Source organism: Pipistrellus hanaki, assembly GCF_964339955.1.
Source record: "Pipistrellus hanaki genome assembly, chromosome: 19".
NCBI classification, from domain to species: Eukaryota; Metazoa; Chordata; class Mammalia; order Chiroptera; family Vespertilionidae; genus Pipistrellus; species Pipistrellus hanaki.
The window spans coordinates 23,127,193-23,143,837 of record NC_140521.1 but is presented as its reverse complement, the minus strand read 5'-3'; the positions used below and the strand labels follow the sequence as shown (position 1 = coordinate 23,143,837).

The 16,645-nt window shown below is 61.9% G+C and overlaps 1 protein-coding gene across 1 annotated transcript in view; it reads left to right on the top strand.

Annotated features, from left to right (window-relative positions):
• GRAMD1B (GRAM domain containing 1B) overlaps positions 1-16,645 on the top strand; it is a 173,001-nt gene that overhangs the window by 128,215 nt on the left and 28,141 nt on the right. Inside the window, 4 exon segments of the mRNA XM_084868426.1 lie at positions 10,173-10,296; positions 10,811-10,914; positions 12,803-12,898; positions 14,593-14,673. Of these exon segments, the coding sequence (XP_084724552.1) occupies positions 10,173-10,296; positions 10,811-10,914; positions 12,803-12,898; positions 14,593-14,673 (405 nt within the window).

The following is a 16,645-nucleotide window of genomic DNA, read 5'->3' as shown; positions in this document are numbered from 1 at the left end:
GCTGGCCGGGGGCAGCGACCCGCTTCTGCCTCCCTCCTCAGGCTGCCCCAGGTCCTTCCCGGTTCTCAGTGGGCAGATGCCCTGGACCATCCCTGATGTCCTCCTGCTGCTCTTCCTCCGGCCCCAGGGAGAGGGCACCAGGCAGATGTGCCCCGGGCTGCTGAACTCCCTGCGGAGTGGGCCTGAGCCAGGGGAGGCCTTGGTGGAGGGAGGTGGCGGAGGGAGGTGGCAGAGGGATAGCAGGGAGACGCTGGCAGGCAGGCAGAAGCTGGGAGACGGGGACCTCCCTCTGGCTGCTAGCCGAGCCGCAGGCGCCGGGAGCTGTGTCTAGCGTAGCTTTGTTTTCCATGTTTCACATCTAAAGAGTGATCAGCAGCGGCCACAGTGGGGAGAGCCCCTGAGGCTGGCTTCAAGTAACCCCAGGACCCTCCCGCCCTTCCTAACGGAGACCAAGGCTCTGGCTGGGCTTGCCCACTTGGGGTGTCGGGCTGCAGAGCAGGCGTCACCCCACACGCCCCTGGGACGGCACCAGTGCACCTTGGGCTGCTCCCTGGCGTGACTGCCTGGACCTGGCTGTTTCCAGAGCCACCGGCACCCCTGCACCTGCGTGCCCACCTCCCAGCACGCCCCTCGGCAGCTCCCCCCCGAGCTCATGTGGTGCAGCATGTGTCTGTGCGCCGTTTGCAAACCCCCACCGGACGCTCCAGCAGCCCTCGCCCCCACTGCAGAGCCTCCCAGTCATCTAGTCATAGTGTGGCAGGCCCTTGCCCTGCCTGTGGCTTTGACCTGGTCCTGTTTCCCCTTGGTCTGCTCGGCCCTCCTCACAGCCTCTGGATTGCCCGATGCTGGGCTCTGACCTCTGACCTCTGGGAAGGACAGGCCTCTTTATAATATCCCTGGCCCCACAATGCGCCACCTGAGGCCCGTCCTGCACCCAGCAGAGGCTCTGCAGTCCCCTCCAGGGACAGACACACTGGCCGGGTCAAGGACAGACAGACATGCTGGCCAGGTCCAGGACAGACAGACACACTGGGAGGGTCCAGAACAGACAGACAAGATGGCCGGGTCCAGAACAGACAGACAGGATGGCCAGGTCCAGAACAGACAGAAAGGCTGGCCGTGTCCAGGAAAGACAGACAGGCCTGGCCGTGTCCAGGACAGACAGACATGCCTGGCAGGGTCTAGGAAAGGTAGACAGGCTGGCTGGGTCCAGGACAGACAGACAGGCTGGCCAGGTCCAGGACAGACAGACAGGCTGGCCAGGTCCAGGACAGACAGACACACTGGGAGGGTCCAGAACAGACAGACAGGCTGGCCAGGTCTAGGACAGACAGACAGGCCTGGCCGGGTCCAGGACAGACAGACAGGCTGGCCAGGTCTAGGACAGACAGACAGGCGGCTGGGTCCAGGACAGACAGACAGGCTGGCCGGGTCCAGGACAAACAGACAGGCCTGGCCGGGTCCAGAACAGACAGACAGACTGGCCGGGTCCAGGACAGACATACAGGCCGCCCGGTCCAGGACAGTGGGCGTCACGCAGGCTGCTGACCGTCGTGGGGACATCTTAGGCCCATGAGATGTGGGTCTGATGTGAGATGCGCCCAGCACCCCTGCCCACCCCTCAGCGCCTTCCTTGCCTATCTGTCTCCTGCATTTTGCTTTGTCTATTAGCCACGATGACAAGGCCCCTCGGCTGCAGAGTGGACCCCGAGCGGAAATGGCTGGGCCCAGGGCCCGTGGGAAGGCCGAGGCATGACAGCGGCTTTTCCCCAGCGGGCTGTTCCGGTCTGGCGGGGGGTGGAAGGTCGCCCATCCACGACTGTCCCTGGTCCCTCCGGGGCTGGTGACCTCTAACCCCCCACCTGACCGTCAGTTTTATTCACCGAGGCCCAGGGTGGGAGTCGCAGCCTGAAGCCTGAGACGGGGAGGCAGAAGCAGGCATGTGCTCAGGGTCGGAGGGCAGAGCCGGCGGGTGCAGTGGGCGCAAGGGAGGGTGACGGGTCCCTGAGCCTCAGGTGGCAGAGTGCTGTCCTCGGCTGCCTCGCTCTCCCCTGGGGCCAGTCCCCTCCAGGCAGCCCCTCGCCCCCCGAAGGAGCATGTGAGGCCCGAGAACAGCCCAGACGCTGCCCGCTGCCCGCTGCCCCAGGCTCAGAGCCCTTGCCTGGCACTCTGGTTAGCGTCACAGCTGGCTCTTGGGTGGTGAGAAGGGACAGTGCCCATCCAGGGAAGGCCAGGCACGTCCGGCAGGTCGGAGACAGAGCGAAGGATGAAGTGTGCTGGGGTTGGGGAGGCAGTAGGTGGGGGCACAGGAAGGCAGCGCTGTTACCCCTGGGGCTGACTGCTCACCCATCCCTCTGCTCTCCTTAGCCTCCCCCCCTCCCCACCCGCACATCCCAGAGACTCTCCCACCACCGCCCCAGCCTGCATCACACCTGCCTTTATTCCTCATCAGTCAGACCCATCTCCTTGTCTGGCCTCGGGCTCCTCCCCTGCCTGCCCCTCCAGGATGGAGCCGGAGGCCAGGTTTCCTTGAGGGTGAGGGACTAGTTTCTTCCTAGACAAGGCCAGTCCTCCCCCAAGTCCACCTGTTCCCCTGTGCTCCTCCCGCCTTCCTCCCCCTGTCCCCGGAGGGCTGTCCCCCGGAGGCCGTACCACTCGGTCCCAGCTCCCAGTGTTTGCCTGGAGTTAATGTTTAGCTCGGGGCCGGTTCCCTCCCCCCGGACCCGGCGCTGTGCCTCCCAGGCGGCAGGCTGGCTTCGGGGTGTGGGCGCCCGGGGCCCACACAGGGCCGCCCTCCCGCCCCAGTCTCCTGCGCGGCCCCACCTGCTCCTCCCCACACAGGCCCACAGCCGCCTCCACGCGTGACCCTCAGCGATAGCCATGTGCTTGCGGGGAGTCCCGTGAGCCCGGCCCTGTGGGCTGGCTCTGGGGGCTGGGACGGAGGCGAGGACATGGAATTCCCCTGTGGCTGCTGAGGACGGCTGACAGGGCACAGGGCAGCTCAGACACGGGGCTGGGAGGATGTGGGCGGGCTGAGCCCAGCACACCACGTAGAACTGGGGGCTGTGTGGGCGTGTGCACGCAATGCCCTGTGACTAGGAGTGGCTTTTGAGGCGAGGAGGGAACGCGCCCATTTGGTGCGGGGTTTGAGCGCTCACGCGGTGCCCAGCGTGCGGGTGTGGTGAGGTAGAGCAGGTCCTTCCCGGAGGGGGCGTGTGGCAGGGTGACTGCCCACATGGTGGGGTGGGGGGCTGCAGGCGGAGGCTGTGCCCGGCGTGTGTGCTGAGGGGTCGGGAAGAACTCAACTTTCCCTCCACCTTCTCCAGCACCGTTTCCTCTGGGCAGAATCGTTGGGGCTGAGACTCGGCCCTTTCAGGGCGTTGGGTCACTTGGCACTGCCGTCCGTGCTGTTCCCACATCGCGGGCTCCCAGGACAGCACCCATCGCCATGCAGGCTCCAGCCTCCTCAGAGTGGGCACAGCCGGGAGGGCTGCCTCTCCTGGGCACCCAGTCTTCCCGGCCCCGTGCTGTCTGCTTCCTGCCTGGCTGCCCTCGAAGCCCGGGCCCTCCTCGCGTGGCTCTGTCCTCCCCGGGGACTGCAGGTCCCCGCGCGGGGCCGGCTCCTCTGACCTGGGCAGTCTGGCCGGGCGGGCGCAGGGCAGGGCCCTGGGAAGGAAGCACTGCAGCCTCTCAGCCATCCGTCCAGCTTCCCCCATCCGCCGTCGGCAGTGAGACGGTCCCCCTTCCACACCTGCGCTGCTGCAGGGAATGGAGACACGGCGGCTCAGTGAGGAGAGCGGTGCCTCCGAGAAGTCCCTGGTCTGAGTCTCGGGTTTCGTCGCCACAGCCCTGCCGGGCACCTCCTCCCCTCCCCCACGTGGCGCCTGGCGGCTGCTTTCCATCCAGGAAACATCTGCGGGCAGGCCGGCGCGGGTCACTGGAGGGCGTTGGCCAGTGCCATCACCGGGCCTGTCGCTGGAAGCCTGTGTAGCTCCGGCCCTGCCCGCCACCGTCCGCCTCCCCCTCCCTCCGGCCACAGCGAGGCTAACAAAGAAGCTGTTTGCGGTCGGCTGGCCGGAGGAGTGCGGCTGGGAGGGAGGGGGTGGGGGTGGGGGCGGCGCTGTGGCCACAGCCCTCGGTGGCCGCTCCGCCCGGGTGGGGGCCGTGAGTCACCGGAGCAGAGTGCACACTGAGGGCTGTGCTGTGCGCGGGGCAGACGGGCGGGCGGGCGGGCGGGCAGGGGTGACAGTGCTTGCCCTGGAGCAGAGCAGCGTGAGCCACTGCGGTCTGAGTGCCGGGCCGGCCTCTGCGCCCAGTGGGGCCCCTCTGCCCGTGCAGTTGGCTGTCTCCTGGGGCCTGCGTGCACCTGCCGTGTCGGCCTGGGAGTGGCTGTGCCACAGCATCCCCTCTGGCCCCGGCCATGGGCCACGGGCCAGCAGGCCTGTCCCGGGAAGCTGCTGACCACACCCTCCTGGGAAGCCTGTGCTGGGAGCGGAGCGGGGGCGGCCAGGAGGCTGTCGGGCGTGGAGCCGGAGGCCACTCTTCGCGTGCGGCCGGCGGCCCGGCTGTGTTTGTCCTGTGGGGACTCGGAGCGCACACCCGGCTCCCGCAGAGGGCGGCGTGGGGAGCAATGGACTCTCTGACGGAGTCCCAGGTCCTCTGGAGCCTCCTGCTGGAGCAGGGCCGCCGGCCCGCGCGGAGGCACCTGCTGATGGTGACGGAGGGGCCAGCCGCCGCGGAACCCTGTGGCTGGCGTGGATCCGAGGAAATCCCGGCCGTGAGTGTGCACCCCTTCCTCTCTGTGGGGTTCTGCCGCGCTGGGACTCCCCTCAGCCCTGCTCCCCGTGGGCTCCAGACCTGACAGTGGGGACCAAACTGTGCCCTTAAAATAGGTGACCTTGCCCTTGAGGAGCTTTCAGAGCGAGGGTTGGGGGAGGGGCGTGGTCTCCGGCATCCGAAGGGCCTAGGGTGGCGCTGAGGGCTGGCCCCCATGCAGCCAGCAGCGTAGGATCGGTAGAATTAGGACGTTACAGGCCTGGTGAGGGAGCCCCTGTGCCAGCGGCCCTGGGGGCACGGGCCTGAGGGTCAGGCTGGGGGAGGCCTCCACCCCAGCTCTGCTCCCAGGTGAGGAGCGGGGCCTGGGCCTCCCTGCGCCCTCCCAGTGGAGCTCCCACCGGGATCGGGAGCAGCCAGGACGACAGTCCGTGTGCAGGAGCATCAGGAGGACTGCGGCTCCCGGACGCCCGTGTCCAGTCCCCTGAGGGGCAGGCGCCGGCCAGGCTCGTGTTCCGGCTGATGTCGGGCCGTTAGGACACGCTGACCACAAACCACCTTGTGCTTCTGAACACGCGGTTCAGGGTGTTAAGTACGTCCACGTTGTTGTGCAACCAACTTCCAAAGCTTTTCATCCTGCAAAACCATCGCCCCCGGGTCACCCTTCACCAGGAGGCTGGCCACACTGTGGGAGCTGAGCCGCTGAAATGGAACTCGGCCTGGGAGGCTGCCTGTCCGCCTGTTGGCCCGTCCGCCCGCCCCAGCGACTGTGCTGACCACCTCTCGCTTGTGAAGTTTGCTGCTCGCGCAGAGCTGAGGGGGAGAGCAGGAGGCCAGTCCAGATCTTGGTTTCCTCAACAGTAATAGGAGGGTTGGGTTAGATCCATGGTCGGCAAACTGTGGCTCCCGAGCCACATGTGGCTCTTTTGCCCCATGAGTGTTGGCTCTTCCACAGAATACCACGGCCTGGGCGAGTCTATTTTGAAGAAGTGGCGTTAGAAGAAATTTAGGTTTAAAAATTCCAATCGTTATACCGTTGGTATTTGGCTCTGTTGACTAATGAGTTTGCCGACCGCTGGGTTAGATCATCTACCTAAACCCCTTCCCCCCGCAAGACGACCCTCCTGTGGGCCCAGAGGCTGTTGGCCGCACAGTGGAGGGGGCCATCTGATCCCCACGAGTGAGCTCTGATGGGCGTCTCTGCTGTCCCCGCAGCACACGCCCCCGAGGCCCGGCAAGGGAGGGCTCCGATGGCCGCGTGGGCCAGGCTGCCGGGACTCAGCCACACCCCACTCAGTGATCACATTCTTTGGGCAAGTGGCTTCACTTCTCGTGCCTCAGTGTCCTCGTGTGTAAAACGGGCAGTAAAAGCCCCTCAGAGGCCACAGGGCCGCACAGCGATCCGTGGGCCACTCTTTTCTCGCTCCTGGCTCTCAGAGGAAATGCCTCAGCGAGTGGCACTGAGCATGTGAGGGTTAAAAAGTGTCAGTTAAAGCTAAACGATCATGGGAGAAACCAAGATGGCGGCATAGGGTAGACACCTGAATGCAGCCTACCACAACAAATTTGAATTTAGAACTGGAAAACAGGGGAAACATCACCCTGAAGCACCGGACGGCTGGCTGAGAGGAGGCTGGGAAGGAGAGAGAAGGCACGCTGAACCTCAGGAACTGTGAAGGTGCGGAGAACTGATCGCGCACGGCTGCAGAGTTCGCTGCTGGCTTGCTTGCGGAGCTCAGAGAGAGCGGGCCGAGTTCGCTGCTGGCTTACTCCCTGCGCCTGGGGAGGACAGACAGCTAGTGAGCAGCTGGTTTTCTTGTTCCGAAGGAAAGCAGAACCACCCTATTGCGCTGATAGACGGCCCCAGACAGGGAGAGGCCAAACTGTCAGGCAGTGGGCAGAGATCTCTCGGAGGTGTGTGAAGCCAGCGGCCATTACTGTGGGACTCAGAAACCAGACCCTCGTATGGAGGGGCTGACCAAAGTTTGTCTGCACCACCTCGAGACTCCACCCCATCCAAGCGGAGCACAGAAGCCCTTTAGTGGCTAGCTTTCTCATTCACCGCGAATAGGACTCTCCTAGGGAGAAACAGACAGGGATCCAAAGCTTGCCTGCACCTATACCAAAGAGGTGCGCGTGCCTGCAACCAATCTTGCAGGATTCACCAAAGCTTGGCTGTGCCACCCCGGGATTCCGCCCCATCCAAGCAGAATACAGAAACCCTCCTAGCTGAGACACTTCTGATCCTCATAGCCAATTGACTTGGAGATCAACACTTCCCAGTGATACCAACAACAAGCAAGGCTTAACAACAAGACTGCATACACAGCCCACAACGACTGTCCACCTCAGGTAACTGTCCACCTCAGGTAGCTGACCCACTGAACCATATAGGACACCTTAGCACACAAAGCCACACTACCAACTCAAGGAAGCTGTGAAAATGCCAAGACAAGGAAACAGATCACAAACAAAAGAAATGGAGGAAAAGAAGCGACTGGATATAGAGTTCAAAACCACACTTATAAGGTTTTTCAAGAATTTCCTAGAAAAGGTTGATAAGACCTACGAGGATATGAAAAGGGATCAACAAGAAATAAAGAATACATTGTCTGAAATAAAAAATATTATACAGAGTCCTAAAAACAGAATGGAAGATCGCAAGAATCAAGTCAAAGATTTGGAACACAAAGAGCAGAGGAAACTCCTCCACAGAAGCAAGAAGATAAGAGAATCCAGAAAGTTGAAGATAGTGTAAGAAACCTCTGGGACAATTTCCATCAAACCAACATCAGAATTATGGGGGTCCCAGAAGAAGAGAGAGAACAAGATACCCAAAACATATTGGAAGAAATAGTGACAGAAAACTTCCCCCACCTGGGGAAAGAAATAGACTTACAAGTTCAGGAAGGCACAGAATCTCAAACAAAAGGAATCCAAAGAGGACCACACCAAGACACATCATAATTAAAATGCCAAGAGCAAAAGACAAAGAGAGAATATTAAAAGCAGCAAGAGCAAAGCAGGTAGTTACCTATAAAGGAGCACCCATACGATTGTCAGCTGATTTCTCAACAGAAACCATGCAGGCCAGACGGGAATGGCAAGAAATATTCAAGGTGAGAAATAGCAAGAACCTACAGCCAAAAATGCTCTCCTCAGCAAAGCTATCACTCAGAATCGAAGGCCAGATAAAGAGCTTCACAAATAAAAAGCTAAAGTAGTTCATCACTGCCAAACCAGAATTATGTGAATTGCTGAAGGGGGTTCTTTAGGAAGAGGAAGAAGATATACAATAGATAAAAATTATGATCAACAAATACGTAACTATCAACAAGTGAAACTAAAAGCCAAAGGAATTAAAAAACCTGATGAACAATATTAACTGGTGAATATAATAGAATCAGAGGTATGGAAGCGGAGTGAACTGACGATTCTCTGGGAAAAGGGGAGTGGGGTGTGTGGGAAGAGACTGAACATAAACTGTGCACCTATGGATGAGGACAATGGGGGCTGGGGGAACCTGGTGGAGGGGAGCAATGGAGGGGGGGAAATGAGGAACATTTGTAATAATATGAACAATAAAGATTTATAAAAAATTTTTAAAAAAATTTTTTAAAAAGCTAAATGATCACAAATGTGTCACATAAAATAAAAGAGCATGAACGGAGGTACTCAGGGTTGTCTGTGGGGACCGGGACACGGCTCCGTGGGACTGGCCAGAGGCAAGCTCCTGCTGCAGCTTAACTTTCATTAAACGCACGGGAGCCGCTCAGAGCCTTACAGGGTGCGATCGCCTTGACCTCTGCTTAGGAGAGGTAGCCTGTGTTTTTAACTTGATAATAAATGTCTATTTTTGTTAAAAAACAAGAATAAAATAAAAACCCACGGGCATGCAGAATGCTGTAGGTGGCGGTTCTCCGCAGGGCGTGGCGTGTGGACACAGCTCAGCACGCGTTAGCTCACTGGGCCTGGGGGTCACGTGCACATAACGAGGGCCTGGGTGGTAGTCAGCAAGGTGTCCGGTGTGGGCTCTGCCCGGTGCGGCCGGAGGCCGTGGGGACTGGACGCCTCAGCATCTGTCCGGAGTCATGTCTGGGCCGAGGTGTGTGCCGGGTCTTGTCCGGCCTCGAAGGCACGGCGTGCTGCTTCCCGGCGCTCACTCCCAGGGGCCCCGGCACCTGGTTCAAGCCCTGGCAGGTGGCTTTCCGTTTGGGACGCAACGGCAGAGCTCTGCTGAGCGGCAGGTACAGGGTGTCCGACGCTCCAATGAGGGCAGCGCGTGTGCTGAGCAAGCAAACAGCAGCTTAAAATCCCTGTGGACCAGCTGAGCCGTGGACAGCACCGTCCTCCCTCCTGGAGAACCTCTCTGAGCTGCAGCCGTGCGCCCGTTCTCTTCTCTCCCCTCCCCCGCCCCACGGGAGCCGCTCTGCCCTGGCTCAGGGCCAGGGAGCCCTGACTGGCCTGCAGCGGCGTGCCCAGCGGGGTGCCTCCCTCCCGCTGCCGGCCTGGCTCCCTGCACCGGGCGCTGACGGCACTGATTGATGGTGCTCTGCATCTCCAGCACACGTTTCTTTTTCCTTTTTAAGACCGTGAGCGTGGAGCAGGGTTTTGTGCACTCAGCGGGCTCGTGGTGTCTCCAGGAGGGTTTGCCGGGGCAGTTTATGGGGATGAGTCTGCACTGAGGCACCGAAAAGCGAGGTGGGCACAGGGGCAGCTGGAGGCACAGGTGGTGGGAAGCGGTGAGGCTGGCCCGGGAGTCGAGAGATGGGCGCTGGGGGCTGGGGCCGCGGGTGGGAGCCGCTCTCCGGCCTCAGCATCCTGGTGGTGACACCGTGCAGGAAGGACGGTGCAGGGTGAGCTCGGCAGCCGCCAGCGGCTTCTGATTACTTCTGAATCCTCTGCCGTGTGCCTATGCCAGCCGCTGGTTCTGCGGGGGTTTTGTGAATAGTCTGTGACGGGCGACTCCTCCTGAGGTGACATTGGCGTGTGACGCTGTGCGGGTTTACGTCCAATCATGAGCGTCACACACAGCCAGTGCCCACTGTCAGTCGTGCCACCTTCTGCCGAGGCGGGTGATGGGCCCCTGGCGCTCGGAGCCCCTGGCTCTTGCTTCCCGCTGGCGGAGGCAGAGCAGCAATAGCGGGCGGGGTCTGGGGCTCCCTGGCGGCGGCCCTCCTCCTGGGTCTGGCTGTGACGTGGGCCCGCTCGGGACTCTGGCGTTTCCCCGTGGACGGACACAGACACAGCCGCTCACAGCGCCGTGCCCTCCACCGCGACGTTCCCACACCACGCACGCCGCGCCCTCTGTGCCCGGCCGCCGCCGGGGGCAGCAGAGCCGCTGTGCCTTCAGCACACGCCAGCAGGTGCTCCTCCCGCCCTTCCTCCCCACCCCACAGAGCTGGGAGCACCCCCTGACCTCGGCCGTTGTCGTGCAGGTGTTAAGCCCCACTTACAAGCAGAGAAATGAAGACTTCAGAAAGCTCTTTAAGCAGCTTCCAGACTCGGAGCGCCTCATTGTGGGTGAGCGGGTGACTGGTGGGGGCGGGGGGGGGGGGGCGTGCAGGAAGGAGGTCTGGGGGCTCTGGGACTGACTTCACACGGGCTGCTTCTGTCTAGAGGTTCCCAAGTCAGAGCCAACTGCCGGGAGAATGTCTGCCTGGGAACGGGGAGAGCTGCCCAGAGCACGGGCCCCGGTCGGCTCTGGCCGGGCCCGGCGTGTGTGGGCCTCGGAGAGAGCTGACCTGGGAGTCCCCCCCCTCGCCTCCGCAGACGGGTGGGCGGAGAAGGGGGTGATCGTGGGTGGGAGGGGGCATTGGTGACTTTACAGGCCCCTCTGCCGCCTCCTGTCAGCCCCCCTCTGCGGCGGGCGGTGGTGTCTCCCGTCCTCCGTCTGCCCGAGGACGCCTGCCAGGGACCCCTGGGCACTAGGTCACGCCCGGTCCGTGGTGGCAGGTGGGGGTGCGGAGGGCAGGCGTGCGGCTCCCGCTGGCTGTGTGTGGGGCTCCCGCCTCTGAGCCCCGCCCTCCCCCCACAGATTACTCCTGTGCGCTCCAGAGGGACATCCTTCTTCAGGGCCGACTCTACCTCTCGGAAAACTGGATCTGCTTCTACAGCAACATCTTCCGCTGGGAAACGCTGGTAAAGAGCGGCCTCTCCGGGCGGGCCCCCGGCCGGGCCCAGCACGCTGCCCTCCTGCCCTCTGAGAGTGCCGAGAGGCTTTGCCAAAAGCAGACATTGGGCGATCATCCTTGCAATGGCAGACGATGGAGTAAAAGGGGCTTTGGCCTCGGACCCAGACTGGCTTGCACTCTTTCTGGGTTCCGCTCCTAATTAGCTGGCGGCTCTAAGCAAGCCCTCCATCCTTCCTCTGCCTCTCCCCCTCACCTTGTAAAGTAAAACGGAAAGAGATCAACTGGCTCAGTGGTCGGCAAACTCATTAGCCAACAGAGCCAAATGTCAACAGCACACCGATTGAAATTTCTTTGGAGAGCCAAAGTTTTTAAACTTAAACTTCTTCTAACACCACTTCTCAAAACACCACAACACAGCCCAGGCTGTGGTGTTTTGAGGAAGAGCCACACTCAAGAGGCCAAAGAGCCGCATGTGGCTCTTGAGCCGCAGTTTTCCGACCACTGAACTAGCTGACTTGTATGGTCTCCTGGTGCCACCGCTCTGTGGCTGTGAGTGGCACCGTGCTGGCACCGGCACATGTGCCAGACGGTGAGCAGAAGGGAGCTCCCTGGACCGAGAGCCAGGCCCCTCGGGCTCTGGGCAAGGCATGGCCCCACCTCGCTACTCGGCTTCTGTGGACACAGGGGCAACACCAGATACCTCTTAGGGGGGTCAGGAGCAGGAGACAGAGGGTCCGGAGCGGGAAGAAGGAGGGTCAGGTAGACGGAGGGTCAGGAGCGGTAGACAGAAGGACAGGAGCGGGTAGATGGGGGGGAGGGGAAGGGGGAGGGAGCAGTGGACGGGGGGTCGGAAGCGGGTGACGGGGGGTCGGGAGCAGGTAGACGGGGGTCGGGAGTGGGTGGACGGAGGGTCAGGAGGGGATGGACGGGGGGTCGGGAGGGGGGTAGATGGAGGGTCGGGAGGGGGGTAGACGGAGGGTCAGGAGGGGGTGGACGGAGGGTCGGGAGCGGGAGACGGGGGGGGGCAGGAGCGGGAGACGGAGGGTCGGGAGGGGGGTAGATGGAGGGTCAGGAGGGGGTGGACGGAGGGTCGGGAGCAGTGGACGGAGGAACAGGAGCGGGAGACGGAGGGTCGGGAGCGGTAGATGGAGGGTCGGGAGCGGTGGATGGGGGGTCGGGAGCAGTAGACAGAGGGACAGGAGCGTGGACGGGGGGTCGGGAGCGGTAGACGGGGGGTCGGGAGGGGGGTAGATGGAGGGTCAGGAGGGAGTGGACGGAGGGTCGGGAGCAGTGGACGGGGGGTCGGGAGGGGGGTAGATGGAGGGTCAGGAGGGGGTGGACGGAGGGTCGGGAACGGGTAGATGGAGGGTCAGGAGGGGATGGACGGAGGGTCGGGAGCAGTGGACGGGGGGTCGGGAGGGGGGTAGATGGAGGGTCAGGAGGGGGTGGACGGAGGGTCGGGAGCAGTGGACGGAGGAACAGGAGCGGGAGACGGAGGGTCGGGAGCGGTAGGTGGAGGGTCGGGAGCGGTGGATGGGGGGTCGGGAGCAGTAGACGGGTGGGTCAGGAGCGGTAGGTGGAGGGTCGGGAGGGGGGTAGACTGAGGGTCGGGAGGGGGGTAGACGGAGGGTCGGGAGGGGGGTAGACGGAGGGTCGGGAGCGGGAGACGGAGGGTCGGGAGGGGGGTAGACGGAGGGTCGGGAGCGGGAGACGGAGGGACGGGAGCGGTAGACGGAGGGACGGGAGCGGTAGGTGGAGGGTCGGGAGCGGTGGACGGAGGGACAGGAGCAGTAGACGGGTCATTTCTCCGGTCTGCACTGGTGCCGGAGAACACCCTCTGGCTGTCTAACGCCCCTCTGCTTGCCATCCGTTGTCTGTCCGTGTGGGAATGCCAGCTGACGGTCCGTTTGAAAGACATCTGCTCCATGACGAAGGAAAAGACAGCTCGCCTCATCCCCAACGCCATCCAAGTTTGCACGGACTCAGAAAAGGTAAGTGGGGCTTCACCTTGGACTTGACCCCTCTCCCCTAAGCCCCAGTCCCCCAGCTTCTGTATGTCTGCCCTTCCACTGCATTGTGGGGAGGCTGCAGGGTGGGGGCGTGAGACGGGAGAGTGGTGCAGGTTGCAGAACTGCCTCCGGGGTTGGGGGGGGGGGCAGCGTTTGGGAGGCTGAGGAAGGGGGCCAGAACACTGGCCTTGGAGCCAGGGAGCCTGAATTTGTGATGTAACCCTAGGCTCGGTGTTCTCCAGTATAAATGGGGCCGCCGGACCCTTTTAGATACAGAGTCTTGAAAGGGCATCACCCATTTGAAAACACTAAACTGCAAAGCGTAATGCAAATGCGAGTGCTGTCATTGCGTCAGCAGAGCGCACGGAGAGGGGCGAGGAGTCGGTGGGGCTGAGCTGTCGCTGTGGGATGGTGACATGTGGGAGATGAAGCTTAGGGAGAGAGGTACCGGGATTGTGACTCCTGCCCTCGGGGCGGGCGTGGGCTCCGGTCCTGCCAGCACAAAGTTGCCTGTGCCCTTGGACCCGGGCAGCTCAGTGGCAGGATCGTCGAGGTCGGTAGTTGTTGGTGTGAATTCTTTTCCTGGCACAAGTCAGCCTGGTGATGATGGCGGTCACCCAGCTTCACAGCGGTTTCGCTGTTCGGTGCCGCGCCCCGGTGCACAGATTCGTGCAGTGAAAGGAAATTCATCAGAAGGTGGCTGGTGGGGCAGGACTGGGTGAGAGGGGCCGGACACACCCTGGAGCCAACCTCCCACAGTCCCTCCCCAGCCACAGCTCGAAGGGAGTCTGTGGAGTGAGCGGGTCCCTCTGGCAGATGGGGTCCCTCGGCCTGGCCTGTGGGGTCAGGCTGAAACCAGCTCTCCGACATCCCCCAAGGGGCCCCAGATTGTGAGAGGGCAGTTCTCGGGTGATGGACCCCAGAACTGAGCCCCCTCCTCACTGGTTCCGGTGCATCACCCAAGAGCCACCGCTGCCAGCTCACCACAGCTCGGCAGCTCCTGCGTGAGCGTCTGGCCCCTGGTGGTCAGTGCGCATCATAGCTAGTGGTCGGATGGTTCCTTAGCCATATATATATATATATATATATATATATATATATATATATATATATATACATACATACTAGCACTTCTGTTTATTTCCCAAGGCTTTTGTATGGTGTCAATAAAGCAACATCTGTGAGGCGCCTGGAAGGTGTTCAGACAAACCTGGTTCTGTCTGGCTTCCTGCACGTTACAAAGGGTCCCGCTGGCGCAGAAGCTCCATGAGAGAAGCGGTCTCCCCCCGTTCTGTTTGCATGTGGGAGGGTGCCGAGCACACGCTGCCCTCAGTGCCCTGTTCATTCACTGAACAAAGGGGGAGGGATTGTCTTCTCTCCGCTTTCGGCTGGGTCACAACCCCCTCACCCAGCTCCAGCCGGTGAGGGAAGCCAGTCCTCCCTGGAGATGAGAGCTTCAGACAGGCAGGGGGAGCGGGTGACAGAGGCCTCGGCAATGGTGGGGGCCGGTCCCAGGCCCCCGGCGCTGCGTGTCACAGAGCAGCCTGCCGGGATCGCGGGCCTGAGGCCGTCGCGGAGGCTGGAATGGTGGCTCTGTGACCAGGAAGGAGCAGCCTGTCCGTCCCTGTCGTGCTGTCGGTCTGAGCTGACACGCCTGCCGTTCTCTCTCCCATCAGCACTTTTTCACCTCGTTCGGGGCCCGGGACAGGACGTACATGATGATGTTCCGGCTGTGGCAGAACGCACTCCTCGAGAAGGTGAGCCTGCCCAGCCCCGTCCAAGCCCAAGGAGGAGCTGGTCCGACCAGCTTGTCCTTCCCCTCCGCGTGGGTCCGACCAGCATGTCCTTCCCCCTCCGCGTGAGTCCCACCAGCATGTCCTTCCCCCTCCACGTGAGTTCAACCTGCATGTCCTTCCCCCTCCGCGTGGGTCCCACCAGCATGTCCTTCCCCTCCGTGTGGGTTCGACCGGCATCTCCTTCCCCCTCCGCATGGGTCTGACCGCCATCTCCTTTCCCCTCCACGTGGGTCCCACCAGCATGTCCTTCCCCTCCGTGTGGGTCCGACCGGCATCTCCTTCCCCCTCCGTGTGGGTCCGACCGGCATCTCCTTCCCCCTCCGTGTGGGTCCGACCGGCATCTCCTTCCCCCTCCGTGTGGGTCCGACCGGCATCTCCTTCCCCCTCCGTGTGGGTCCGACCGGCATGTCCTTCCCCTCCGTGTGGGTCCGACCAGCATGTCCTTCCCCTCCGTGTGGGTCCGACCAGCATGTCCTTCCCCCTCCGCATGGGTCTGACCGGCATCTCCTTCCCCCTCCACGTGGGTCCCACCAGCATGTCCTTCCCCCTCCACGTGAGTCCGACCAGCATGTCCCTCCCCTCCACGTGAGTCCCACCAGCATGTCCTTCCCTTCCACGTGAGTCCCACCAGCATGTCCTTCCCCTCCACGTGAGTCCCACCAGCATGTCCTTCCCCTCCACGTGAGTCCAACCTGCATGTCCCTCCCCCTCCGTGTGGGTCCGACCGGCATGTCCTTCCCCCTCCGCGTGAGTCCCACCAGCATGTCCTTCCCCTCCACATGGGCCCTGTGGAGGCTGCTCTTCACGGGGTGCTGGCAGCCCTGGAGGCCCGGTCTCCCTGTGGCCCAGGAAACCCTCCAGACGTTCTCACAGGTGGAGTCCCCTGAGTCCGAGAAGCCACCCCCCTGGGCTAGCCCACCTGCTGCCTGGCCAGGGCCCTTCAGCACCTCCAGCCCGTTTGAGCGTCCGGCATTTTTTCGTGTCGGTGTGATAGGCACAGGCACGTGGAGTGACCCTGCGAGTGTTATACTTACTAGTACACGTCTGCCCAAAGCAGGAGCACGCCAGGCCACGCAGGGCCACCGGGAAAGCGCAGGGTGGGCTGGGAGGCTGAGCCTGGGAGGTTTTCCCGGGAAGGAGTGGGTGAGGCTCGGGCTGGGCAAGCCAAGCACGCCTAGGACTGGCTAGTCTGAACAACTGAGTAGGGCGTCAGCGTGTAGAGACTGCCGCCAGCTGCCTGGTGCGTGTCCCTGGGGTAACGAGGGCAGGAAACATAGGTGCTGAGCAGGAGCTAGATAAAGAAGTTGGTGGGGGTACAGGCTCTGGATTGGCTTGTTACACATGGAGGGTGTGCTCTTAGGCAGTTTTCTAGCTCCAGGAATTAGTTGGCCCTGCGAGGGGCAGGTGCTCCCGTCAGCAAGGCCTCAGATGCCAGAGCATCAAAAATATAGAAACGAGAAATAGGTAGTACAGCACAGTTGACTACTCGAGTGTTTGGAGGACACAGCGGAGACACATAGATGAAGGAGATGTCATGGTTACGGCCCTAGAGGTGCCGTGAGGTGCTAAGAAACGGCCTCCAAGCCAGAGAAGGAGACATGAGAAAAAACCATGTAATTACAATTATACTAGAGGCCCAGTGCACGAAATTCATGCGTGGTGGGGAGTCCCCTCAACCCAGCCTGCACCCTCTCCAATCCCAGATTGCTGGCTCCTAACTGCCCCCCCCACCAGCCTGGTCACCCCTAACTGCCTCCTCCCATTGGCCTGGTCACCCCTTACTGCCCCCCCACTGGCCTGATCGCCCCCAACTGCTCCCCCTGCGAGCTGGATTGCTCCACGCAGCCTGCTGTTTGGTCATCCAGTTGTTTCGGTCGTGACGGCCCCTGGCTTTTTATATATTAGGATTATCAGTGACATAAGTAAATATGTG